Source organism: Heterodontus francisci, chromosome 4, assembly GCF_036365525.1.
Source record: "Heterodontus francisci isolate sHetFra1 chromosome 4, sHetFra1.hap1, whole genome shotgun sequence".
Taxonomy (NCBI): Eukaryota; Metazoa; Chordata; class Chondrichthyes; order Heterodontiformes; family Heterodontidae; genus Heterodontus; species Heterodontus francisci.
This window is the reverse complement of record NC_090374.1, coordinates 38,232,417-38,259,701: the sequence shown is the minus strand read 5'-3', so window position 1 is coordinate 38,259,701 and position 27,285 is coordinate 38,232,417. Positions and strand designations below refer to the sequence as shown.

General features: G+C 41.1%; 1 protein-coding gene across 4 annotated transcripts in view; it reads right to left on the bottom strand.

The window, feature by feature from the left end:
* trappc11 (trafficking protein particle complex subunit 11) overlaps window positions 1-27,285 on the bottom strand; it is a 104,311-nt gene that overhangs the window by 24,011 nt on the left and 53,015 nt on the right. For all 4 annotated transcript variants that reach the window (XM_068029360.1, XM_068029359.1, XM_068029363.1 and 1 more), the window contains exons 5-20: window positions 25,431-25,545; window positions 23,582-23,681; window positions 21,678-21,751; window positions 20,531-20,627; window positions 18,800-18,933; window positions 18,444-18,591; window positions 17,318-17,411; window positions 11,129-11,208; window positions 10,201-10,279; window positions 10,011-10,065; window positions 6,553-6,698; window positions 4,251-4,312; window positions 4,036-4,168; window positions 3,237-3,367; window positions 1,848-2,003; window positions 1,292-1,479 (exon numbers count right to left, since the gene is read on the bottom strand). In XM_068029360.1, coding sequence (XP_067885461.1) covers window positions 1,292-1,479; window positions 1,848-2,003; window positions 3,237-3,367; window positions 4,036-4,168; window positions 4,251-4,312; window positions 6,553-6,698; window positions 10,011-10,065; window positions 10,201-10,279; window positions 11,129-11,208; window positions 17,318-17,411; window positions 18,444-18,591; window positions 18,800-18,933; window positions 20,531-20,627; window positions 21,678-21,751; window positions 23,582-23,681; window positions 25,431-25,545 — 1,792 coding nt within the window. The remainder of the gene's footprint in view (window positions 1-1,291; window positions 1,480-1,847; window positions 2,004-3,236; window positions 3,368-4,035; window positions 4,169-4,250; window positions 4,313-6,552; window positions 6,699-10,010; window positions 10,066-10,200; window positions 10,280-11,128; window positions 11,209-17,317; window positions 17,412-18,443; window positions 18,592-18,799; window positions 18,934-20,530; window positions 20,628-21,677; window positions 21,752-23,581; window positions 23,682-25,430; window positions 25,546-27,285) is intronic.

The following is a 27,285-nucleotide window of genomic DNA, read 5'->3' as shown; positions in this document are numbered from 1 at the left end:
GTGATAAACAATTTGCTGGCTGTCCACTGAGCTATACAGTTTTGTTTAGTCCTTGATATTTTTGGGAAAGTCAGTCGTTCAATGGACCTCTAACCGTGTTGGTTCACATAGACTGACTTGAAAGCAAATCAAATTAAGCAGTATACATAAAAACCCCTTAAATGTAGATCACTCCACTTTTCCAGTAGCTTTGCTGTATAGATAATGCTAGTCGGTCAACTGCTGGTTCCTTACTCTTTGTCCTGCTACCTGAAAACAACTGCAGAGACAAGATTCTTACCCTCTGATTTTCACCTATCTTTTCCCCACTGCTGCCCGCTAAAAGGATGAAACTTTCCTTCCAGTGCTCAAAGGAGAAAAAAAAAGATTTTCTCCATAATGAGTGAAAGCTTCACTTAACTTTTCTGTCTCTCAATTTTCATTGTAGGATTTCCAATAGAGACATTTTAGACTGTGCAACTATAGGAAATAAAGTTTTTCTAACTGTCTGCATCCACTGTAAAGAAAACAAGTGAACGTTTAAATCCAGCTGTTCTATTAAAACTCTATACTAATGGAAGACAGGGAAGATGTAAAACATTCACAAATGCTCTAATGCAGTTTCATGATGAAGAAAATAAGTTTTAAACAAGCAGATTGATGGAAGCATGCATCTTACAATTTATTTTATTCCAAATATATTCAGGATAAGCAGTGCTAGTTCACTGTTCTGCAGACCGACTTTAAAAAAATTACACCTTCAGGTTAAGGTGCTTTTCTCTTTCCATGATAAATTTATTCTAATCATGACATTTTTTGAGCACATTCTTCAGATGCAACTTTTTTTATTTTTTTATTTATTTGTTCAGGGGATGTGGGCATCGCTGGCTGTGCCAGCATTTATTACCCATCCTTAATTGCCCTCGGGAAGTTGGTGGTAAACTGCCTTCTTGAACCGCTGCAGTCCTTGGGGTGTAGGTACACCAACAGTGCTGTTAGAAAAGAGTTCCAGAATTTTGACCCAGCGACAGTGAATGGAGATATAGTTCCAAGTCAGGATGGTGTGTGGCTTGGAGGGGAACTTGCAGGTGGTGGTGTTCCCATGCATTTGCTGCCATCGTCCTTCTAGGTGGTAGAGGTACAGGTTTGGAAGATGCTGTCAAAGGAGCCTTGGCAAGTTGCTGCAGATTAGTACTACCGTTCTTTGCCTCTGACATAGTCTGGCAACTGTTATTAGCAGCATCAAAACGGTGAATAATGGACTTTTGATGGAGCAAATCCATTAAACAAACTAATCTTTTCTTATACTTACATGGTGCTTGCCTGTATTGTGACACTATCCCAGCATACTTCATTGTCAGGCAACTTTGGTCGCCGTTTAAAGGATCGAGTGGCCTGCAAGGCCTCCTGGCATGATGCAGCGTCTCCTCCTCCGCCCCTCCAGTTAAGTATCACGCACCTGCCAGTGTCACTACCGAGGACCAGGTCTACAGAAGTAATCTATTAGGACGGACATACGAAATGGTATCAGATTTTACTATCAGAACTTATTCAGCAAGCATTGCTTTTATGAAGATTTTTGGAAGTATGTTTTTCTCATCAAAAGCCAATACTGTCTTGCAATTTTTAAATAGATAAAACTATTACCATAGACTATCAAAAGTGTTTTTTTTTAAACAAGCTGTTGAATTTTTTTTTTTATACATAACACAATAAAATTAAAGTTACATCACAGCTACAAGAAAATATATTGCAGCAAAACAGTGTAATTGTACCAGTGTACAGTCCCTTTTTTTTTTAAACACTACTTGTTTTCAAGAATCAGGGACGTTTCAAACTGGGAAATAAAGATCTACATAAAAATTTACCTCCACTTTCTTTCCAACATCTTCAGTTCTGGCAACAAATTTGAACATATACTGCCTGGTTTTACCAGGAACTAAGCACATGGACCCCTGTGATGAAGCTACTAAGATGTCAGATGTTTGATAGCTTTCTTCCACCATGCAGTACTGGTTATACTCCTTAAGAAATAAATATATATATAAATAACAAAAAAAATAGCAATTACAATTAGATCCGCTCTGACATCGGAGCACAGATGCACAACATACAGAAATCACGATTAAGTGTCTCCCTACCAAGAACACAGAGAAACCTATACCAGAGAGTGGTTAGAATGTGGAACTCTTGGCCACAAGGAATAATTGAGGTGACTAGCACAGATGCATTTAAGGGGAATCCAGATAAACACATGAGGGAGAATGGAATAGATGGATTATTTTGATAGGGTAAGATGAAGACAGTTGGGAGGAGACTCGTGTGCATCAACACTGGCATGGATCAGTTGGGTTGAATGGCTTGGCTCTGTGCTGTAAATTCTATTCTATGCAGAATTTGTTTGTGCCCAAAATGGAGTGCGCACAAAGGGATATGTTCCACCAAACCAAGTTGACAGAAAAGGCACATGACGGAAATCTAAAATAAAAACAGAAATTGCAAGAAGTGTACAGGCCTGTTAACATTCGTAAAGAAACAAGATGGGATAATATTTAGCGTGCACGCACCTGGGATAGTTCCAGCAATTTTGGTTTCTATTTCAGAGACCCTGGGCACACAGTGTGAGAGCCAAAGCTCTCCTCCCAACCTGCAAGAGTGTACGCAGGGATACTAGAAACTAACCCAGGTAAAGCCACACAGCTTACCGATTAGGACTCCCTGCTCTTGACCAGTTAGGACCAACCTACCCATTTGGATATTGGCTTGCAGGGTTATCTGGAGCAGAGTGTGAGAAATACTGCAGCATAACTCTATCCCTCCAGATCGCAGCTGCCAGCAAGTAGGGTTCCAAGTCTGTGTTTCATCAGCTCTACATTGGACTTGTGCCTTCAGGGTATGGTTTCCTAGGCCCCAGCAGCATTTGCACTTTACTCAACAGGCAATATTTCATTTGAGCCTAGGTTTTGCAGTGGTGGGGAGCAGTCAATACTTCATTATTTTTTTTTCTGCCTTTCCCAAGGATGTTAAAACAAACTGTGGAACCATCAGCACTATTCTGATGAAGGTCAGCTGTACATCTCAAATGTCACACCACAGAGAGTGCATTTAACCACTAAGTCATAGTGTAGGGTGTGAACTTACAGTCTTCTGATTAGGTAGCAAAAGTGCCACTACTGAACCAAGCTAACAGTTGGCTGAAAATCTTGTCTTTACAGGCAGATAAGTCTCAACTCAGAAAACATCTACAGCTCGCTCACCTGGTTGTTAAAACAGACACAGAGCTTCGAAAATCTGAATGGATGAGGACAGTCAGCTCGGAGGTATACATGGAGTTGCACAGGGACATCAACGTGGAAACTTGGAGCCAGGAAGCGGGCTTTACATTCAACTTCATGGACGTAAGAATAAATGAGAACAGAAGAAACAAGCAGTGGCTTTGTTCAGTGAGCAAGCACAAATTTGAAAAATATTTCATGCTCAACAATGGGATGAACATGTTAAAATATAACAAAAAAACTGCACAATGGGACAACCCTGCATTCTTAATCAAAAAGCTACACTTAAATATAATCTCCCTGCATTAAAATCTGTTTATTGAATTAAACTTCCCGCTCTCTCACTGGCACAGACACACATCATTAATTTCAAGGGATTGTTGCAGCAAATATGAAAACTTTTTTTTTTTTTTTTTTAAGGTAAGCACTTATTATTCAATAGAATATGTAATATTCACAGCTCAAATATTAACCATTGGAGTTGGTTTCAAAGCAGACACATCACAGAATGATCAGTTATGGATACTGAAATATCCTATTGTCTTTGTTCCCATTTTAGAAGTGAATGCTAAGAGCTATAAAGTAATGAGAGTGAACACAAATTACTTCGAGCCCAGAGAAGCAGCAGCAAGTATTCCAAGCTGCAGTCAATCTTGCTACAAAGGAAATGATAGCAAGGAGAGGACAATGACTCAAGCCACAAAAGGAGTGCAAAAGGAAGTTTCCGTTTTCAAAGTCAATAACCAAATATATATTTTGATTAGTTTAAAAAAAAACTTACCAAATGGCACATAGTCTTGCATCTCGATATTAAATACATTGCTTCCAACTGAAGAAATACGATCTGCCCAGATTTTTTGAGCAGCTTTGATGGCCTTGGAGTCACAATCAGGCTCTGGAGCAGGGCTCTCATTCTATATATATGAAGGAAGTAGGTACTGTGATTTTGTTTCCTTGCTTTAAAAGACTTTAAAAACTGTTACTACAAATACTAACCATCAACACTTTTATCAAATTCTTTTCAATACGAGATTTCTGTTCATCACTTAGTGTGGAAGCTGTCATTTCAATAAAGGAATCATCTCAAAACAGTATCAGCCATTATCTAAAATTGGCACTATTTTTCAAACAAGGAAAGAACCGTAATTCCACATTATGGACAAGTTGGCTGAACTTAGCTAGGGCAACACCCGCCTCCCTACAATTGGCCTCAACACCTGCCTCCCACTCTAAAGACAAAAAGAAGCAAAATAAGGTTTTGCTTTTTCCTGGTTATCCAGTGACCTCTGCTGGAAAGTCTGCACATCTGCAAGTGCAGTGACAATAGCATTGGGCTTGCCAAATACCCTTTATGATCAAATATCCTGTCTTGGTTCACACATGGAGAATGGCAACTTAGGTGAGATACCAAAAGGTGCCTGATACCCATGGAACTGGATCCCAGCAAGAGGCAGTTCAGGAAAGAACTGAAGAATCTTTTACTTTTATTTTAAAATTTAAGAACTCTTGCAGTGTACTATTACTTGAATAAATTGATGCTTACTAATAAACTCAAAATTTAAAGAGAAAACAAATTGTTTAACAGATCCATAAACAGCCAGCAGCAACACACTTCCCACCATATGGGAACACAGCACGTCACTTCTAGTCTAGATAATGACTAAGAGCCAGGTTACAGAAAAGGAAAATTTGAGCAAAGTCTTATTCATAAATAAAAACAAAGTGCTGGAAATAGGTGAGGCAGCATCTGTGGAAAGAGAAGCACAGTTAATGCTTCAGGTCTGTGACCTTTCATCAGAACTCAAAGCCTTATTCATGTCAGTCATGGGCAGCATTAGAATAGAAAAGATTGCCAATTGGGTACTTAAGAGTTGATCTGGGAAAGATGCAGAAGATTTGAAGCTGGCAACAATTCTATTTATATTGACCAGGGCAACATAGAATGTCCCAACGCACCTCAGATGTCATGCAATGGTGGCAGATGAATTAGGGGAGGTGACCAAAGGCAGTCAAAAAGATAGATTTTAAAGGAGGAATCCAGGTAAAATAATGTGAGAAAAGTGATCCATAGTGTGGGACCAAAATAATTGGAGACTCCACCACTAAAGGTAGAGCAGGTTTGGCCAGGACCAGAGTTGCAGATCTGTATCACTCAGGCACAACATCAAGCAGAAGTATGTCTACCTGACTGGAGGAAGCAAAAGGAGCTTTTCACATCTGGCAATTCATACTAGATAGAGGGCGTGAGCTGCATTGATGAAAGTTGTGGAGATCTCCACAACAATAACTAATGGTCTATGGTTATAACAGCACCTCTGGTGCATCAATCAGGATATATTAGTGATCAAAAGGAACTAGAAAGAAGAAGTTTAAACTTTGCTTTCATTATTACACCACACTTAGAAAGCAACCAAATTGTTGCTAAAAGATGTCCAATATATGAATAGCCTATAATAGAATATTGAGCACGAAGCAACAATGTCTTTAGAGCAGATGTCACACTCGTGCAAGGAGAAATTATTGAACTATATAAAGAACTTATGAAACAAACCCAAACAGACTTGAGGCACACCAAAGCGGCCTGGATTCAAACTAACCAATGAGGAGAAAAGATTGCTACCGGTGGTGTGCATATGAAGCGGCAGCATGTTCTGTAACAATCAGAATCGAATCAGTGTTGGTTTCAATTCAGTTAATAGTTCATAAATGAAAATTCCATCTATTCCCAGCAAAGCGGAAGGACCCTACCGAAGATCACTATCTTTAAACTACATGTAGGTAGAGACTGGAATTGGCCTTAAACTCCCTACCTGAAAAATCGAACTAGGCTTTCGCCATTGAACTGTGACTGAGATATAACAAAAAGTTCTCAACAACACATTCATCCTCCAAAACCTTGCAAGTTTTTTTTGTCTTCAGTGAACCAAAAACTAGGCCTGCACCACATCAAGTCTTCACCCCAGGGAAAAACTAATTTTACACTGAACACTCGTTTTAAAACCATCAGACCCAAACACATTATCTCTTAATCTCTATCTTTTCTTATGTTTGTGTATCTGTGTGTGGGAGACAGTGGGAGAAGTTGCATATATTTCAGTTTTGTATAATAAACATTTATCTTCCTTTTAAACAGAGAAAACCTGTCATTTGTCGACCATTAAAACGTTTAGGGGTTAAAACACTATGAAAAAACGTGCTGTCTTCGGTCAGTTGAGAGTTGAAAAAAGGGGAAACATCCCCATCATCTGTGTCTGCGACACAGAATTATGAATGAAATTAATTCCTTCAGCAAGGATACACCTCCCAAGTAGCTCCAGGGAATAGGTGATGTAATCTTTGATTTGACCCATCAGGTAAGCACATTTGAGTGCAGTGGTCAGAATAAAGGTGAGGAGCTTCCACCAGCGTTCACTGCGGTAATCACACATCACGTAATCCAGCAACCTATAGGGGGGAGAAAAAGATATTCAACAATAAGTTGAGAGGGGAAGTCAAGAGGAAAACAAGACAGGCAAAGAGAGAAAATGAGAAAAGAATAGCAGTTAACATAAAAGGGAATCCAAAAATCTTCTACCAGCATGTAAATAGTAAGCAGGTAATAAAAGGTGACTGGGACCTATTTAGGACAAAGAGGGTGGTATATGCTTAGAGGTGCAAGGCAAGGCTAAAATATTTAACTCGTACTTTGTTTACTAAGGAAGAGGAATCTGATAAAGTATCATAGAAGCGGAGATGGTAGAGGCAATGGATAGCGTGAAAATTGATAGGCAGGAAGTAATGGCAAGTCTGGCTATGCTTAAAGCGGATAAGTTGCCTAGATTGGACGGCTTGCATCTCAAGCTACTAAAGGGATAAGAGGATAGTGTGGGAAAAGGCACTGAAGTGGATGAACAGCCGTAAGCATATTGAATGGCGGGGTGGCTTGATGGGCTAAATGGGGGAGGGGAGGGGCAGAGGGGAGAGCAAGCAAGAGGGAAAGGGAGTGGGAGAGGGAGAGGCAGTTTTCAGATTGGAGGATTGTAGACAGTGGTGCTCCCCGGTCAGTGCTAGGACCATTGCTTTGATTTATATGAATGACTTCGATATTGGAATATGGTAAAAATTCAAAATTTGCTGATAAACTTGGAGGTGTGGCAAAGTGAGAATAATGCAAAGCAACTGCAACTGGACATAGATAGGCTAGCAGAATGGGCAAACAAGTGGCAGATGGAATTTAATAGAGAAGTGTGAGGTCATGCATTTTGACAGAAGGGACAGGGAGAGGCAAAGAGACTTAATTGCACAGTTCTATAGAATGTGCAGGGACAGGGGGACCTGATCTTTGAAGGTGGCGGGGGCAGCACAGTGGTTAGCACCGCAGCCTCTCAGCTCCAGGGACCCGGGTTCGATTCTGGGTACTGCCTGTGCGGAGTTTGCAAGTTCTCCCTGCGACAGCGCGGGTTTTCACCGGGTGCTCCGGTTTCCTCCCACAGTCAAAAATTTGCAGGTGATAGGTAAATTGGCTGTTGTAAATTGCCCCTAGTGTAGGTAGGGAATATGGGATTACTGTAGGGTTAGTATAAATGGGTGGTTGTTGGTCGGCACAGACTCGGTGGGCTGTATCTCTAAATAAATAAATATTGAGAGAGTAGTTCGCAAAGCATTTGGGATCTTGGGCTTCATAAATAGAGGCACTGAGTACAAAAGCAGGCAAGTTATGCTGAACCTTTATAAAGCTCTGGTTAGGCCACAATTAGAGCATCCAGTTCTGGTCACCACACCTTGTGGAGGAAGCAAGAGTCCTTGAGAGAGTGCAGAGGAGATACATCAGAATGGTTCCTGCTATGAGGGATTTTAGCTACAGGCTAGTTTGGAGAAGCTGGGGTGTTCTCCTTGCAGCAAAGGAGATTGAGGGGTGATTTGATAGAAGTGTACAAGATTATGACAGGTTTAGATAAGGCAGACAAAGAAAAGCTGTTCCCATTAGCTGATGGTACAAGAACTTTTTATTTTTACGCAGTGAGTGATGATGTCCTGGAACGTGCTGCCTATGAGGGTGGTGGAAGTGGAGATGATCAATGATTTCAAAAGGAAATTAGATGGGCACTTGAGGGAAATAAACTTGCAGGGCTACGGGGACAGACAGATAGAATGGGACTGACTGGATTGCTCTACAGAGAGTCGGCATGGACTCGATGGGCCAAATAGCCTTATCCTGTGCTGTAATGACTCTATATAGAAATATTGCAACTTTGCAGCACTTGATTTCTGAGGTTGGACACTTTCTCGCACAATACCTTTCAGTCTTTCATTCCAGCCACCACTGCATCAACCAAGCACAGGTATAGTATTTCACCTGTCTCTTCTTTGATATCTGGGTTCAAAATTAGCTGCTAAATGAAGCACTTTGAGGGATCCTTAAAACACAAGACATGATGGCAGAGAGATTCATTTGCGTAGTGTAGGCCTGCAGGGGACTCTTAGACCCTACAGTAGTGCTGCTTCCAGTGGCACTACACAGACTTACCTCAATTCACCACAGCATGGAAATGCCGTTACCCCTGTGTGAACTGCATGATGCTCTTCAATGATATCAATGAAGCACATTGCACAGGCCATGCAGGTAGCAGCCCAGGTACTGCCTGCACCGGGGAATCAAAGCACTAGATATGGCACTGCACAAATCTCTCCAACCGTCTTTAAATATGAATTCTTTGAATTCCATATATATCAACAAGTGGATTGCTTTTAATACATAGTAAACAAAACTGAAGTGTTATCAACTACTTCAATTAACACTTATTAGCATGTTCAGTCTGGCAGAAAATATTTAAGTTAAATGTTATTGTAAATGTCGAGCATGAGAAAACAATTCAGAAAATTTTCAATGTAAATATATTTATGAACACTTGCAGGTTGAAGGTTCTTAACTGCATTTATACATTTGAGGTGGAGTTTGTAAGTACACTAATACAGGTATTTTTAACACAATTTTAACAGTAGAGGATTTTTGATAAATTTTTAATTCAGAACAATGACTGTTAAGAGACAAGTGAAAAGGAGACAAGGCATCATCCATGCAGTTCCACTGGAATGAATTTAAGAACTCCCAGAGCTTTAATGTTCCCGATGGTGGGGGAGTCCAGAACCAGGGGTCATAGTCTCAGGATACGGGGTAAACCTTCCAGGACTGAGAGGAGGAGACATTTCTTCACCCAGAGAGTGGTGAGCCTGTGGAATTCGCTACCACAGAAAGCAGTTGAGGCCAAAACATTGTATGTTTTCAAGAAGGAGTTAGATATAGCTCTTGGGTCTAAAGGGATCAAAGGGTATGGGGAGAAAGCAGGGAACAGGTTACGGAGTTGGATGATCAGCCATGATCATAATGAATGGCGGAGCAGGCTCGAAGGGCCAAATGGCCTACTCCTGCTCCTATTTTCTATGTTTCTAATATTTCACTCAGATAATCCATAGAGATATGCTCGAACTAAAATAATCGTCCATATAGTTTTCTGATATTCGACTGACTTGAACTTATTTGGACAATATTAAGTGAAGTTAAAAATATTCTTTGTATTGGATCATACTTTATATCAGAACTTTGAAAAATAATAGTTACTACCTGTACACTGAAAAAAAATGTTTCATAACACATCAACACGGAAATACAGCAGCGAAGTGATGCAAATATAGTTACGGGAACTTGAAATATATTAAAATGTGACCATGTCTGTCTTTTAAGTTCACTTTACATAATAGATAACTGAGGATACTCACTTCAATGCTTTGCTGTAGTCCTTGGCGTAATAATACTCCTCACCCATTTGAACCACTGTAAACACAGAGCAGCATAGTGACAAAAATATTTTCAGAAAGACAAATAACCCACTCAAAAAATGAATTCAAAATGGCAAGCATAAGGCCAGCTCAGGTTCCAAATCTATCAAGTTTGGTTTGCATTACTCACTCAAATGACTCTTCATTCGAGGACACTTGTACTTCTTGAATTGAGCCACTGCATTACTCAGGAGGCTAATTATCAATTCCTGAAAATTGATAATACTCACTGTTACTCCCATCCATCAAAATAGATTACATCGTCTGTCCAAATCAGGGTTGCCCAACATACAGCCCACAGGTCAGAGTCCAGCCCACGGATATAAACTGTACTCGGCCATTCCAACTCCTCGCTGTCCTCAGCCGTTTGCTTTCAGCTTCAGGGATTTGAAATTTCTTCTGGCCTGCCAAAAATTTCTATTACAATTAGCCGCTCCTGCTGTTTAGATGAGTGAGCACCTGCTGGGAAATGTAGTTCCCCTGTTCCATGGTCCCTCTGGACAGAACTATAATCGGGGGATTGCAGCCTAGGCCCGGGAGGGAAGCAGAGACACGAGACGGGGGGGGGGGGGGGGGGGGGGGCGTGGGAGGCAGAAAGAGGGAGACGGGGGGTGGGGGGCAGTAAGAGGGAGAGACAGACGGTGGGGGTGGGGGGAAAAGAGAGAGGGAGACAGAAACGGAGAGGGGGAGTGATAGTGCAATCACAATCAATCACTCATGACAAATGGGCATCTATCTGGAATACTCTGCATTGCTAAATCAGGTGTGCGGACAGACATTTTTGCTTGCACAAGTGGACAATGCCAGGTATCTCAATAAATCTCATGTTCAATGTAGTCAATTAATATGTTAGTCTTTTCCTTTCAAGCCAATTCACAAAAATGTACATTTTTTGTTGTTTTGATTACTAAAATAAATTTCTAAAGCTTTATCCTTCCTAAATTTGCTCACTGACCGCCCTATGTCGGGCAAAATCTCTAATGTGGCCCCTCACGCAAAATGTTTGGACACCCCTGGTCTAAATTATAGTTAATACATCAGTGTACAAATGTACTTACAGAGTGGTCAACATCTCTTTCTTTGAGCTGAAGAGCCAAAATGCCAACTTTCTCTTTCTCAGGATCTGGTGGTTCAATACCTGAAAAAGACAGTTTGTAATCCATCAAACGTGAACAATAAGTGGCACTGAAAAGAAATTGAATGGGGGAACCTACTAGGTGGTCATACTATCACAGTGGGATAATTCCACCATTAGCAAAAGCCTGGCTTCAGTTATACTGCAGCCCATTCAAAACCAATGATGACCACTGTTGCCACGGGGACAGAATGTTTTCTTTTTAGGAATTCTGGGCGATTTCTCAATTCCATTGTTATCACTTCAGACATTCTTCAGACAAAACACACAACATGCCATCATTATCCCTTAAAAGGGATAAGGAAATTTAAATTGTATATATCTGACTTTACATCCACCCCATGCTTTCAATAATACATGCCCTTTGAGCATTTTTAAAAAACCTACTGGCTGTGTTTGAAGGTTAACTTTTCTATACTGTTGATCTTTGTTGAGTGCCTCTGGTGAACTATAAACGATGGTCTCCTTTACACATCAGTTCTGATCAAGAACCCCAGTCCAAACACCAATATGTTATCATTTAGATAGTTGCCTCCAATGCACTTCCAGTATTTATAGTTTTCTCATTATTTTCATTGCTTTTGCAGACCATGTATAATTTACCTCATGCTGTGATTCTAGTCAAACTATTTAATATCTTGATGCAAAGTATCAGTCTTGGTGAAACCTCAAGACAAAAACCTCTCTAGAGCTCCTCTCCAAATACACCCCATAGGAAAAGACAATTGAGCAAAACTACAGATTAATTGCACACCATTCAAATGCTAGAAATATAGATCCTTCAATAGGACTATTTAACTCCAATTGATTGTTTTCCACAAAGGACACAAGCATAGCCCATGTACAAAGGAAATGTCTTTGATAACGAGACCTTTCCCTCTGCCTGATGTTTTCTCTTGTAATAGCCTCCTGAAGGTCCATGCAGAGTAAGGTTCTACAGCAGGTTTGTCCAACATACGGCCCGCGCCAAAGGTTTCCATCCGACTCGCGGCCGTTCCTTATCCTCGCCAGGGCTCCGTGAGTGGAAATGGGAAATTTCCCTTTGTCTTCCTGCACAGCAGTCTTCTTAAAAACATCGCACTGTCAGTTTCACAACATGACATCTGCCGAAGCAGGAACGCGCTTCCCAACATCGAACAGATTCAGGGTTTTCTGACTTTTTTGGCATAGTGGTAATGTCACTGGACTAGTAATCCAGAGGCTCAGGCTAGTGCTCTGGGGACATGGGTGTGAATCTCACCACATCCAATCTAATGCTGACCATGAAACCACTATAGATGGTTGTAAAAATCCATCTGGTTCACTAATGTCCTTTAGGGAAGGAAATCTGCTGTCCTTACCTGGTCTGGCCTACATGCGACTCCAGCAATGTGGTTAACTCTTAAATGCCCTCTGAAATGGCCAAGCAAGCCACTCAGTTGTATCAAACCGCTACAAAGTCTAAGGAAAGGAATGAAACCAGACAGACTACCCAGCATCAACCTAGGCACTGGAAACGACAATGGCAAACCCAGCCCCGTCAACCCTGCAAGTCCTCCTTACTAACATCTGGGGGCTTGTGCTAAAATTGGGAGAGCTGTCCCACAGATTAATCAGTCAATCAACAGCCTGACAGTCATACTCACGGAAACATACCTTACAACGCCACTATCACCATCCCTGGGTATGTCCTGTCCAGAGGTGGCAGCACAGTAGTATGCAGTCAGCAGGGAGTCGCCCTGGGAGTCATCAACATTGACTCTGGACCCCAAGAAGTCTCATGGCATCAGGTCAAACAGGGGCAAGGAAACCTCCTGCTGATTGCCACCTACCACCAACCCCAGCTGATGAATTAGTGCTACTCCATGTTGAACACCAATTGGAAGAAGCACCGAGGGTAGTAAGGGCACAGAATTTACTCTGGGTGGGGGACTTCAATGTCCATCACCAAGAGTGGCTTGGTAGCACCAGTACTGACCGAGTCCCAAAGGACATTGCTGCTAGATTGGGTCTGCGGCAGGTGGTGAGGGAACCAACAAGAGGGGAAAGCCTACTTGACCTTGTCCTCACCAAGCTACTTGTCCATGACAGCAATGGTAAGAGTGACCACCGCACAGTCCTTGTGGAGACGAAGTCCCATCTTCACAGTGTTGTGTGGCACTGCCACTGTGTTAAATGGAACAACTTTCAAACAGATCTAGCAACTCAAAACAGGGCATCCATGAGGCGCTGTGGGCCATCAGCAGCAGCAGAACTAACTTCAACTACAATCTGTAACCTCATGGCCCGGCTTATCCCCCACTCTACCATTACCATTGAGCCAGGGAACCAACCCTGGTTCAAGAGTGCAGGAGGGCCTGCTAGGAACAGCACCAGGCATACCTAAAAATGAGGGGTCACCCTGGTGAAGCTACGACACGGGACTAATTGTATGCCAAACAACTGAAGCAGCATGCGACAGATAGAGCTAAGCGATCCCACAACTAACGGATCATATCTAAGCTCTGTAGTCTTGCCGCAGCCAGTCGTGAATGGTGGTGGACAAGGCTCCACAAATATCCCCATCCTCAATGATGGGGGAGCCTAGCACATCAGTTCAAAAGACAAAGCCTGTAGCATTGGCATCCATCTTCAGCCAGAAATACTGAGTGGAAGATCCATCTCTGCCTCCTCCTGAGGTCCCCAGCATCAGATGCCATTCTTCAGCCAATCCAATTCACTTCATCTGATATCAAAGAAATGGCTGAAGGCACTGGATACTGCAAAGGTTATGAGCCCTGACAACATTCCGGCAATAGTGCTGAAGACCTGTGCTCCAGAACTAGCCGCGCCCCTAGCCAAGCTGTTCTAGTACAGCTACAACACTGGCATCTACCTGGTAATGTGGAAAATTGCCCAGTTATGTCCTGTGCACAAAAAGCAAGACAAGTCCAACCCAGACAATTATCGCCATATCAGTCTACCCTCAATCATCAACAGTGATGGAAGGTGTCGTCGACAGTGCTATCAAGCAGCACTTGCTCAGCAATAACCTGCTCACTTAATGCTCAGTTTGGGTTCCACCAGGGCCACTCAGCTCCTGACCTCATTACAGCCTTGGTCCAAACATGGACAAAAGAGCTGAATCCAGAGGTGAAGTGAGAGTGACCACCCTCGAAATCAAGGCAGCATTTGACCGAGTATGGCATCAAGGAGCCCTAGCAAAACTGGAGTCAATGGGAATCAGGGGGAAAACTCTCGCTGGCTGGAGTCATACTTAGCACAAGGGGTTGTTGGAGGTCAATCATCTCAGTCCCAGGACATCACTGCAAGAGGTCCTCAGGGTATTGCCCTACGCCCAGCCATCTTCAGCTGCTTCATCAATGACCTTCCCTCCATCATAAAGTCTGAAGCAGGAATGTTTGCTGATGATTGCACAATGTTCAGCACCATTTACGACTCCTCAGATACTGAAGCAGTCAGTGTAGAAATGCAGCAATATCCAGGCTTGGGCTGATAAGTGGCAAGTAACATTTGTGCCACACGAGTGTCGGGCAATGACCATTTTAAACAAGAGAGAATCTAACCATCTCCCCTTGATGTTCAATGGCATTACCATCGCTGAATCCCCACTATCAACATCCTGGGGGTTACCATTGACCAGAAACTGAACTGGACCAGCCACATAAATACTGTGACTACAAGAGCAGGGAGCAGGTCAGAGGTTGGAAATTCTGTGGCAATTAACTCACTTCCCATCTCCCCAATGTCTGTCTACCATCTACAAGACACAAATCAGGAGTGTGATAGAATACTCTTTACTTGCCTGGATGGATGCAGCTCCAACAACTCAAGAAGCTCGACACCATCCAGGATTGGCACCACATCCACCACCTTCAACATTCACTTCCTTCACCACTGATGCACAGTTGCAGCAGTATGTACTACCTACAAGATGCACTGAAGCAACTCACCAGGGAACCTTCAACAGTACCTTTCAAACCTGCGACCTCTACCACCTAGAAGGGCAGCAAATGCATGGGAACACCACCACCTGCATGTTCTCCTCCAAGTCACGCATCAGACTGACTTGGAACTATATCACCATTCCTTCACTGTCGCTGGGTCAAAATCCTGGAACTCCCTTCCTAACAGCACTGCTGGTGTACCTGCACCCCAAGAAGGCAGCTCACCACCACCATCTCAAGGGCAATTAGGATGGGCAATAAATGCTGGCCTAGCCAACAACAGCCACATCCCACGAACCAATAAAAAAAGTGATTAAATATTTCCAGAGAATTTTGAGAGCAAATCAAGCCCTCTGCAACTGTTTACATGCAGAATTTTCATTTGAGTGCATTGAGCTCAGATTGGGGTGGAGAGAGTATTTTGACAAAGTAATCCAATCAATTAAAATAACAGTTGTACAATAATTTCAATTGATATGAGACGTTGTAATTTTTTTAGTATTATTGCTCACTTGTACCAGCTCTTGCAACATTGGGGAATAGCTTTCTTAGAAGCCAGAAAATTATCCTAATTCTGATCCATGGACATCCAGGCCAGAAAACATTAATCACAGTGTGGTCTCCTCTACATTGGGGAGACCAAGCGCAGACTGGGTGACCGCTTTGCGGAACATCTCCGCTCAGTCCGCAAGCAGGACCCTGAGCTTCCGGTTGCTTGCCATTTCAACACACCCCCCTTCTCTCATGCTCACATCTCTGTCCTGGGATTGCTGCAGTGTTCCAGTGAACATCAACGCAAGCTCGAGGAACAGCATCTCATCTACCGATTAGGCACACTACAGCCTGCCGGACTGAACATTGAGTTCAATAATTTCAGAGCATGACAGCCCCCCATTTTACTTTCATTTTTAGTTATTTTTTCTTCCTTTTTTTTTAAACATTCCTTTTTACATTTTTTACAATCTTTTTTTGCATTTATTTCATTTCATCTTAGTTTGTTCAGTTTGCTTACCCACTGTTTTTTTCAGGTTGTTTTTCTTCAGGTTTGCACTTGCTGCTGTTCAATATTCAGTGTATTCACACCTAATCTGTACTAATGCTTTGTCTTTCAACACACCATTAACATATTGTTTGCCTTTGCTCCGTGACCTTTTGGTCAGCTATGTGGCCTTGTCCAATCTGCACCTTCTCCTTTGTTATCTCTTGCCCCACCCCCACCTCACTTGTTTATAATCTGTGACTTTTCTAATATTTGTCAGTTCCGAAGAAGGGTCACTGACCCGAAACGTTAACTCTGCTTCTCTTTCCACAGATGCTGCCAGACCTGCTGAGTGACTCCAGCATTTCTTGTTTTTGTTTCAGAAAACATTAATGATCAGCTGGAAATGCAGTAATACATGTAACAGACTGCTTTGGGCATGCTATCTCTGAATTGCCCAAATTTCAGGTTTCCTCACAGAAATGCTTTCTGATACCATTAGACCATATGTCAGGGCCAATTGCTGGTCCAAGGAAGACCCCAAACAACAAGTCTCTAAGGGTAAAGATTCAACTTTTAGTTAAAAGCTACAATCTAACAGTTTTTGATATGTAGTAAGGTGTGGATGACAAAACACTTTCACACACTACCTTTCTTGTTTAAAACTTCAAACGGATAATGGAAAAGTGGTAAGTAGCACAATGGAAAGTAGCAAAATTTTGAAAGAATAGTGCTGAGTTCTTATTTAAAAAAATAACTTGCACCTACTCCCTAAATTGAGCTACATTACATTCCTTTATTACAACAGTGACTTCACTCCAAAAGTATTCACCGTCCAGTGGACGTGAAAAGTGCTATATAAATGCAAGTTTATTTTAAAGCTTTTTTGACTTGTTGACAAAGCACACCTTTGAAACCTGATAAAATCTAAACTACAAGCAACACTAGCACGGGTCTTGACCAGTGATACATAACTAAATACCTCAATAACTAATGCAAACTAGATAGCTTCAGCAAGTTGGGTCAGCCTCTCAAGCAAACAAACACACTAAAACTGGCCTCATCACTGACCATAACACACATTTAAAACTAGTTGCGATGAGAGGAATCCATGTTTTGACCACAAAATAAAAATTTTCCTAGATCACAGTTTGCACACAAAGCTTTTCACTTCATGGAATTATTTTGATGGTAATTCTTCCCTTACTTTGATGACTTTGTCTCCAAGGTCTTTGCCCAAAAAAATCCAAAACTCCAGCAGGGGTCTCCAATGGATCAGGACTAGGATAGGTGGTAGAGGACTACAAAGAATAAACATAATATGATAGAATAAATACACGAGAATCTATCCACACAAATATTTCAAGTGACAAAGAAAGTGCAATTGTCAAACAAGAGAAGTTCATTTGACCCATCAATCTTAAATGCATTAAATTCAGTTCTGCAGCTAGCAGCCTACAAAAGATCATGGATCCTCAACATAAACATGCAACATAAAGAGAACAATTTATGGACATTGGGCTCGGGCATTACAACTCGTGTAGCTCTGAATATCTCTCAGTCTCACACACATAGAAATGGGCTCTACTTATGAACTGGGATATGCTTTGTATAAATTAAGTAAAACTAGAGAGCTGCAGCCTTGTGCGTATAGAATGGAACCTGATTATCGACCAGGAGGAAAATCCCCAGTGAATAATTGAAAGATCCCGAATGAACTGCTGCTGAGATTTGAATATGCTGTCCCTCTCCACCTGTTGGTTTCTCCAGCCCATGATGTTTTATAATAGGATTCTCTTGAAATACAAACTAAATTTCCGGTTTCCTCCCACATGCCAAAGACTTGCAGGTTGATAGGTTAATTGGCCGTTATAAGTTGCCCCTAGTATAGGTAGGTGGTAGGGAAATATATAGGGACAGGTGGGGATGTGGTAGGAATATGGGATTAGTGTAGGATTAGTATAAATGGGTGGTTGATGGTCGGCACAGACTCGGTGGGCCGAAGGGCCTGTTTCAGTGCTGTATCTCTAAACTAAAATCCTTATAAACATTTAACTTAAGGCACAGATTCTTGTAGAATTTATTTTCTTGTGGTTAATGACCTCTTCCCCCTCCCCCATACAATAAGCAGATGAGAATCAACAGTATTAAAAAAAAAACTTTTCAATCTTGTATTCTAACCAGCCACAAATTAGAGATTCAGAAAATGACTCACTACGACAAGGCAAAACACATTCTGTGAAATAATGGAACATGAACAGTTTAGTGATTTTATTAATGATCACAAACTACCATAGATAACTTAATCCCATATTTCTTGGAAACTCTCGTACATCATGGTTGCAGAGTTGATTCGCCAGTTGTTTCCGTTCCTGTGCGTAGTATGCTGCCTGTTGGTAATAGAAGCCAGGGTTCTGGGTCTGAATTGCTGTGAGACCAAGTTTAATGGCTTCATCAAACAAATCCCCAAATGCTTGAAATCTTACAAAAGGAAAAAAGGGAAGCATTACAAATAGGTTCCCAGAGCATATTCTGTGGCATAGCTTAATAAGAAAAATAAAAATAATGATAGGTGAGGAACACATAGGTAGAGAACTAAATTTCTGCTCCTCACATACCACAATCTATGCACATAACATGCATGGGGCAAAGGGGGCCATTAAGAGTTTAAAGGGTCATAGAATCATACTGTTTAGACATCCAGGCTGTGTGTTCAAATGCCAGTTCCGCACTTCCTATCTTCTTTTTGCATAAATCCACATGTTTACGGAACTGAGCGATGGCGTCCAACGGAGCATTGTGCTGGAAACATAAACGACAAATCTGGGGAAATAGAAGCAGACAGCAAATGAAAACTGAATGTCCTACTCAGTTACAGTCCAAGATATCTGTGGTACCCACAGTATTCATGAACTGTTTGTGATCCTAACTTCTGGGTCAGTATTTTGGTTTGGTGCAGCATTAAATCCGGATTATAAATACATCAATCCTGACAGCTTTGAATAGGTGTGCTCCCTTTCTACTATTTTTTAAAAAAATATCTTAATTGCATAAACTAGATTCATGGCCAAAATTTCAGAGTATGAAATTTTATTGAACTTGCAGTGAGAAGACAATATGTTATCAACTGTACTTTATTTTAAAAATATTTAGAGTTACACTGCTCAGTAAATTTAAAAAAGTGACCCCTCCCAACTTAACTTCTATTCAACGAAGTTCTGAATGTTTCACTATTGAGCACATTCATAAAGACCACCCAGATCAGGATAGAATGTATGCATGCTAAAACAGTAGACGGATTGTAGAATTTGTAACTGCTCCATGCACAATAAAATGGTGCTAAAAATGAATTGGCAAACAAGTCGTTAGCAAACCAAATAACATTCACACTACAGAAGTGCCAGGCAATGACTACCTCAAACAAGAGAGAATCTTAGCATCTCTGCTTCATGTCCAAAGGCATTACCAATGCTCAATCCCCCACTATCAACATCGTGGAGGTCACCATTGACTAGAAACTGAACTGGACCAGCCACATAAATACTGTGGCTACAAGAGCAGGTCAGAGGCTGGGAATTCTGCAGTGTGTAACTCACCTCCTGTCGCCCCAATGCCCATCCACCATCTACAAGGTACAAGTCAGGAGTAATAGAATACTCTCCACTTGCCTGGATGAGTGCAGCTCCAACAACACTCAAGCTCAACACCATCCTGGACAAAGCAGCCCACTTGATTGGGATCCACCAACCACCTTAATCATTCACTCCCTTCACTCTGATACACAATGGCAGCAGTGCGTACCAGCTACAAGATGCACTGCAGCAACTTACCAAGGCTCCTTCCAAACCTGCAACCTCTACCACCTGGAAGGACAAGGGCAGCAGATGCATGTGAACACCACCACCTACAAGTTCCCCTCCAAGCCAGAAACTGTCCTGACTTGGAACTATATCACTGACCCAGCAACAGTGAAGGAACAAAGTCCTGGACCTCTCTTACTAACAGCACAATTGATGTAACTACATCCAAAGGACTGCAGTGGTTCAAGAAGGCAGCTCACCACCACCTTCTCAATAGGCAATAAATGCTGGCCTGGCCAACAACACCCACATCCCACGAACGAACAAAAAAAAAGGAAATTATGTCACAGATGCCAGATTTTCAAAACAGGCTTCTCAAACCATAGAAATCTGCAAGGTCATTAGATTTCAGTTTCTTTGCATGTTAAGCAACAAAAACAACATGCTTGTAAGTTTTCAATGCTTTCAATGTTAATAGAACTGTTTTCTTTTGAAACGCAGACAAAGTTTCCAAACTGCTGTAAGTAGATAAATATGAATTACTTCTAGCTATTACATTCAGCTATGGTGATGTGGTTAACTCAGCTAGCAAAATATAACTAAGAAAATTGTGTAATCACCTTGTAGTTGATGAATCCAGCCATAGTCTTGATTTCAAGCATGTTGGTCTCATGGGCTCTCAGTTCATGTATAAGGTTATAAGCCGTTCTGTAGTTCCTGAAAATAAAGATACATTCAAATAAACAGATACCCAAGGTACAGTGTTGTTAGGGTGACCATTCAGCAAGTATTTTATTAGAAAGCAGCATGATCACAATTGGCGTAATGCTGATACAATGCATAGGCCACCATTCAATCCTATCAATTCAATTTTGCATTGTGCTAGAAAGGGGAATGAAGATGCAACAAATGGTCAAGTTGGCAACTGAAAAGATGAATATTACCACTTCAAGCTCAGTGAATAAAGACATGCATTTTTATTCATGTTTGTTCTCGGAGTAGGGGGTGGGAACTTGTAGTTATTACATTCAGCTATGGTGATGTGGTTAACTCAGCTAGCATTTTCTCTCCAGAATTCCACACTTGTTCCAAAATATGAAAATGTTTTAGTTTATTGTGGCAAAAAAGATTAGAGGTAATTAAAACAAAATCTTTCTCTAAACTAAGTAATTAAATGTACTGAATGGTATGGTAATGAGCTATATGAAGCCAAAAGGTGCCAGGTTTAACGGAGTTCAAGGTCACACAGACCTGACACGTTAATTCTGTTTTTCTCTCCACGGATGCTGTCTGACTTGAATATTTCCAGCATTTTCTGTTTTTGTTCCAGATTTCCAGCATCTGTAGTATTTTGCTTTTGTTTTGTGCCAAGTTTAATCCTGGTTTGTAACAACTTCAACAAATGCAGATATGGCAATAGTGGAGGATGTTACTGCATCTCATCACTCCCTGGACTGAATATCAGATGAGGGCTGATCTGTGCTTTCACCCCAAATAGGCTGCTAACAATCACCATGTAGGCTTACTCATCAGTCACTTCAGTAAGTCATTGGAGATCTTCTTGAATCCAAAAGCTACCACTCATGCACAAGTCACTGCCTTTAAAACTGGAGAGAATAATGGTGGAAAGAAATGAGAAATACTTTTCCTCCACTATTGAGTGTGTTATTCAGGTTAGTGGCAGTGTAGAAAGTTAGACAACATAAATAGAAACAGATTACAACAATACATTCAACAAAGACTATTACCAATAAATAAAAGCCTTACTTTAATGCATTTTGTGTATCCTGTTTCAATTCACTGAAGAAAGCCGTTTTGAACTGATGTCTCACAAATAAGAGCTGTCAAAAAATAAAAGGCACATGTTTAAACTATAAAGCTAGAATTCTGGCACTATTTAAAACAGAAAATACGAAACCTCATTTGACCTAGGCAGGTTGTGCAATGCAACAAACTGCTTACTGTGCATTAAAGCCTGGCTCGGGTAAAAAACGAAAACCCGACCTGACCACAGCCAACCCGAACCAGAGTCCTTCAATTTTTTTTCATGCCCAACACGACAATATCAAACACCACCAGAAAATATCAAACTTGTTATTGATACAGAAAATAAAATCGTGTCAAAACGTAGATTAAAAAGAAAACAATACAAAACAAAACCCGACCATAGCCAACCCGAACCGAGCCAGAATGCTGGACACCGACTGTAGACCCGAACCCGACATGCGGTCAGGTAGCCAGGTTTTACTGTGAATAAATTCCACAACAGGGCAACTTTTCATTTCTAAGTGTATGCTGTTAACATGCTAATCATTTCCAAGTTTTAATTGGTTATCTGAAGTGCAATAATTCCAAAATAACTAACAACTAGTTTTCAAATCAACACGCAACAGTAATAATCCTACATTAAATAATTTATTGCAAAAAAATATATATAATCTTATCCTTCCCATACGTGTGCAATTTCGCTACAGATGCAAGCAGTAACTGCCTCCAATTTACCTCGGTTACAATTATGTAAATACATGCAGCGAGTGTTTCATCACTGGTCTTAAAAGACATGCTAGTCTTAAAAGTGTGCTCCAGATCCTAGATTGCCCATTGAGCAACACAACAGGAGATCCCCCAGTAGTAACAGAATCTTTTTATATAAAATAATCAACGATTGAAGATTTCCAAAACATCTAACTGTGTAATGCTATAAAAAAGCAAAACAACGAACCCTTTGAATATTCTTGCAGTCATAATTACCGGATTATAATTATCGGCCAGGCAGTGTCCGAGAATGGATTCCTGCCACTCTGCTACAGAAAGGCCTCTGGCTCAGTAATGTCACCCCACCCCACCATTGCAGAGAGCCAGCCCCCATTTAATGGTGACCGAAAACAGCTGATTAACTGGTTAGAGAGAGTAGGGAAAGAGCGACAGCTAATTGGGAGACAGAAGAATGAGGGGGGAGGGGAAAGTTAGGTCATTGGGGCCCAGGTAGGTGGGAGAGAGAGGGAGACTGGGGAATGAGGTATATGTGGGCCAAGCATTTCAAGCAGTCGTCGGGTGGACAGCAACATGGTGAGTGGAAGCAGCATTGAGAGAAGAGTATGAGGCAAAGCAGCAAGTGAAACCTGGGTTCATTAGTGCAGGTAAATAGTGAAAGATTGCATCCACTGGTGGACGAATGGAGAAGGCAGCAACGGAGATCTAGGATTCTCACTGGAAGAACCAAGGGGAAGAGAAAAGGTAGGTTTTGCTACTGATGGCTATTAGGCCACAGGATGTTTCAGCACAAGTGGTGACAGAAGCATGTGAAAAGGAGTAATTTACAAGACTTGAGCTGGGGGTGCAGGGTGGGTATGGGGCTGCTGTACAGAGCACCAAATGGCTTCCTCCTGTGCAGTAACTTCAATCATTCCATGAAAACTCTACTGAGTTCAAGCCCAGGGAGTGGTTTTGAAATTTTAGTACTATGCTGTGCTTAGCAGAGCTACGGCTTTGTAAAATATTCCCGACCATCTAGTACTCTACATCTTTAGTGAAAACTAACCTATATGAGTATTAAAATGATCAGTTACCAACACAGGTCAGAGGATTTCATACTGGTATTAAAGCATTTAAACTGAGCACTACAGAACACACCACCCCTGCCCCCACCCAAACCCCTCAACTATATTTACCTGATGAGTTGTTTTGTTCAAGAATTCCTTGTGTGATTTAACTCTCCGGATCTCTGTGTAATAATATGTCTGTGCATGCTCATAAAAAGCATTCTCCAACCTGCAAAAAGACAAAACGATAGCAACCAATGGTGTATTTTTCATGTAATGTATTTAATGTGAAAAAATGCATTCTGAATTCGAATTCAAATAAAAATTAACATCCCAGCAAGCAAGTCCATCTGCAATGAAGCAGTTTATTGAATTATGGGGGAAACAAGTATGTTGGCAATTTGAATTTTAATCGACTATAATCTTTTCTGGATTTAATTTGGCCATGGTAAAGGTCATCAGTTTGAAACCATAATGGAGATCCAACCGATTGCAACTGAGAGGAGTTTGAGACTTTTAACTGCAAGGATACCTTTCAATGGTAACACTGTTACGTTTAAATGTGGAGTGGGGTTTTCAAATGCGTTAATAAGTTAATGGGAAATACCATTCTCTTTAAATTAGTGTATTAGCTACCTAGGTGTTTAGTTAATGCTAATTTTTTTAAAAGTTTAGTTGTTATAGTAAAAGTCTTGATGTGAAATCTTCTTGCAATTCTTTAATTGGTCTGGGAAGTGCCTATCTCTAAAGTTAATGGTCTCTACTGAGGTCATAATCATCTCATCCACCCCTCCCATGCCATTCCCTCCCTTCTATGCCATCCCCATCCCATTCCTCATGGAAACAATCTCTCCAGCCAGGGTAACTTTGTTGTTGGGCTCCTCTTACCTTCCACTGTTAATGCCCTCCACCAACACCCTTCCCCACCCCGCCACTCCCAGCAACCACCAACCGCCAGCAGCCAGATGTGCATCACATGCTGTAGTTCACCGCACACCTCAGGTACTGCCCACCAAATAAACACACCAACAGATGCACCCCTTAAACTGACCAAATCAAAACAGCCTGGACAGAAACAAAACTGAGTAATTATTGTAGCTGCCTCAAGCATTAACCCTGAAAGTCAATTCCAGCCCCAATACCTGGTTAAAATGTCTCCTGCTCTCGGTTCTAAATCTCTTATATTAAATCTTGCGCTAAGGCCCCTTGCTCGTAGCCCCTCAACTATTACTTTGTTCCATACTCTAATTTTAAACATTAAGAAATCATCCAGCAATGTGTGTTCTTCTAATGAAAAAAGAAAACATTTTTTTAAGTCATTTTCACATTTGCATTTCCTCATACAAGATAACGTCCTACTGAATCTTTACTGTACCCATGCTAAAACCGCAATATCTTTCCTATAGTGTGAATCCCAATGCTGCATACAAAATCCTAACTCAAGTCTTCAATTTTATATAGGCACATTATTACCTCTCCACTTTTATATTCTATACCTCGAGATAAAATCTTGAATTCCATTAGCTTTTTCTTAACAGCTTTATCAACCTCAATACAAGGAGGGGCCCTAACCAAGTTAAAGCAGTGCACAGCGACAGTGCAACATCATGGGAGAGGCCCCGACCAGGTTAAAAGCAGCACAGAGCTACCCAACAAACACAACCATCTTTGTGTCATGCATAACTCCAGCTTTAAGTGCTTGTCCACTGACATTCAGTAGAGGGCTGTCCAGTAGCCTCTGCGGACAACAAATCTATCCACACAGGAGTTGCTCTTTACATATTGGATGCAATATTGTTAAAACAAGAGGAAATGTTTAACTCAAGTACAGGTTTTGAATCAGACTTCTTAGCTGCAATTTAAAAATAAAGTTTACGAGTTAAACTGGTATACAAAAGCAAGGTTACAAGAAAACCTTTCTGATCACTTACTAAAATTTAGGTGCAGCAAGTGGGGAATTGATCAAAAATGTACTGACCTGATAATGTATCCTACAAGATGATCAGTGTGTGGTAGCACAAACAGAGATTTTCCCGACAAGTCACAGGCATTGCACAGTGCCGCTGCTCTCTCTGAAGCAATCAAGTCCTCACCTAAGAAGTGTTAAGTGGAAGAAATACTTGATCTAAAATGTGCTGGTGGTGATGAGAACACCTTTTTATAATTGCATAAGCTGAGAGATAATGAAATTGCAGAAAGGCCTTTGAACTGTGGAGCATTGGACAGATTTTAAACACTACAATAAAAATATTTTAACCGTCAGTCATTTACAGCACAGAAGGAGGCCAGTCAGCCCATTGAGTCTATGCCGGCTGTCCCGAAAACAGCCCAATTAGTCCCATCCCCCACTCTATTCCCCTGGCCCTACAAGTTTATTTTCCTCAAGTGCCCATCCAATTTTCTTTTGAAATCATTGACTGTCCCTGCTTTCACCACCCTCGTAGGCAGCGAGTTCAAGGTCATTACCATTCACTGTGTAAACTAAGTTCTTCTCACAACCCCTCCTACATCTCTTGCTAAAAACCTTAAATCTGTGTCCTGTAGTCCTTGTACCATCAGCTAATGGGAACAGTTTTTCCTTGTCTGCCTTATCTAAACTTGGCATAATCTTGTACACCTCTATCAAATCTCCCCTCAATCTCCTTTGCTCCATAAACAGCAATCCCAGCTTCTACAACCTAACCTTGTAGCTAAAATCCCTCACCCCTGGGACCATTCAGGTAAATCTCCTCTGCAACCTCACATCCTTCAAGTGTGACAACCAGAACTGGATGCAATATTCCAGTTGTGGTGGAACCAGAGCTTTATAAAGATTGAGTGTATCTTCCCTGCTTTTGTACTCAATAACTCTATTTATGAAGCCAAAGATCCCAAATGCTTTGCTAACCATTCTCAATATGTGCTGCCACCTTCAAAGACCTATGCACATGCACCTCCTGGTCCCTCTGTTTCCTGCACACTCTTTAGAAATGTGCTAATTGGTCTGTATTGCCTCTCCCTATCCCTTCTGTCAAAATGCGTCACCTCACACTTCTCTGTATTAAATTCCATTTTCACTTGTCTACCCATTCTGCTAGCCTCTCTATGTCCTGTTGCAGTCGATTTATATAATCTTCACTGTTTGCCACTCCAAGTTTGGTATCCTCAGAAAATGAAATTTTACCCTGTATTCCAATACCCAAGTCATTTATATATGTATTTTATTATATAAAGCAGTGATCGAGAGCACTGGATTAAATTTTATATTTTATTGTAAGAATACTGTAAAGCAAAATGTCTACTTCTCTTTATATTTCTTATTCCATTTCATTATACTTGAGCATTAGAAATTTGCAGAAAGTCTCTTTCACGGTGGTGTTGAATGCTTCAAGACAAAATGAATGTTCAAGTGGAAAAATACAACTAAGACATACACCTGACTGAATTTAGATTAAAAGTACAATTTAGTCCAGAGCAAAAGGAACAAAAGCTAAAATATATTCTTAAAAATTAAGTTTGGGAAGAAATTGGTCCAAGCAGCTATGCAGGAGGACATTTCACTGCTCTTATCTGTTCAAAGAAACATTATTTCTGGTCAGCTGCTGTTTTGCGCAAGTTCTATATTGAAAAGAACCATTTTAAATTATAGATTTTAAGTTACTTACTTGCAACAAAAACCACTACCCTATATAGTATAATAGATTAGTACACAAGCCTTCTCAGTGTGCATGCCTTCCCACATGGAGGAAGAGTTACCCCAGGTTTCTCTTGTGCACTTCTTAGAGGCTCATTGCTTAGTTTAGCTGGATTGGTAAACATCTGACAGCATGCCAGCTGTCTTCCTTTCTCTCTGA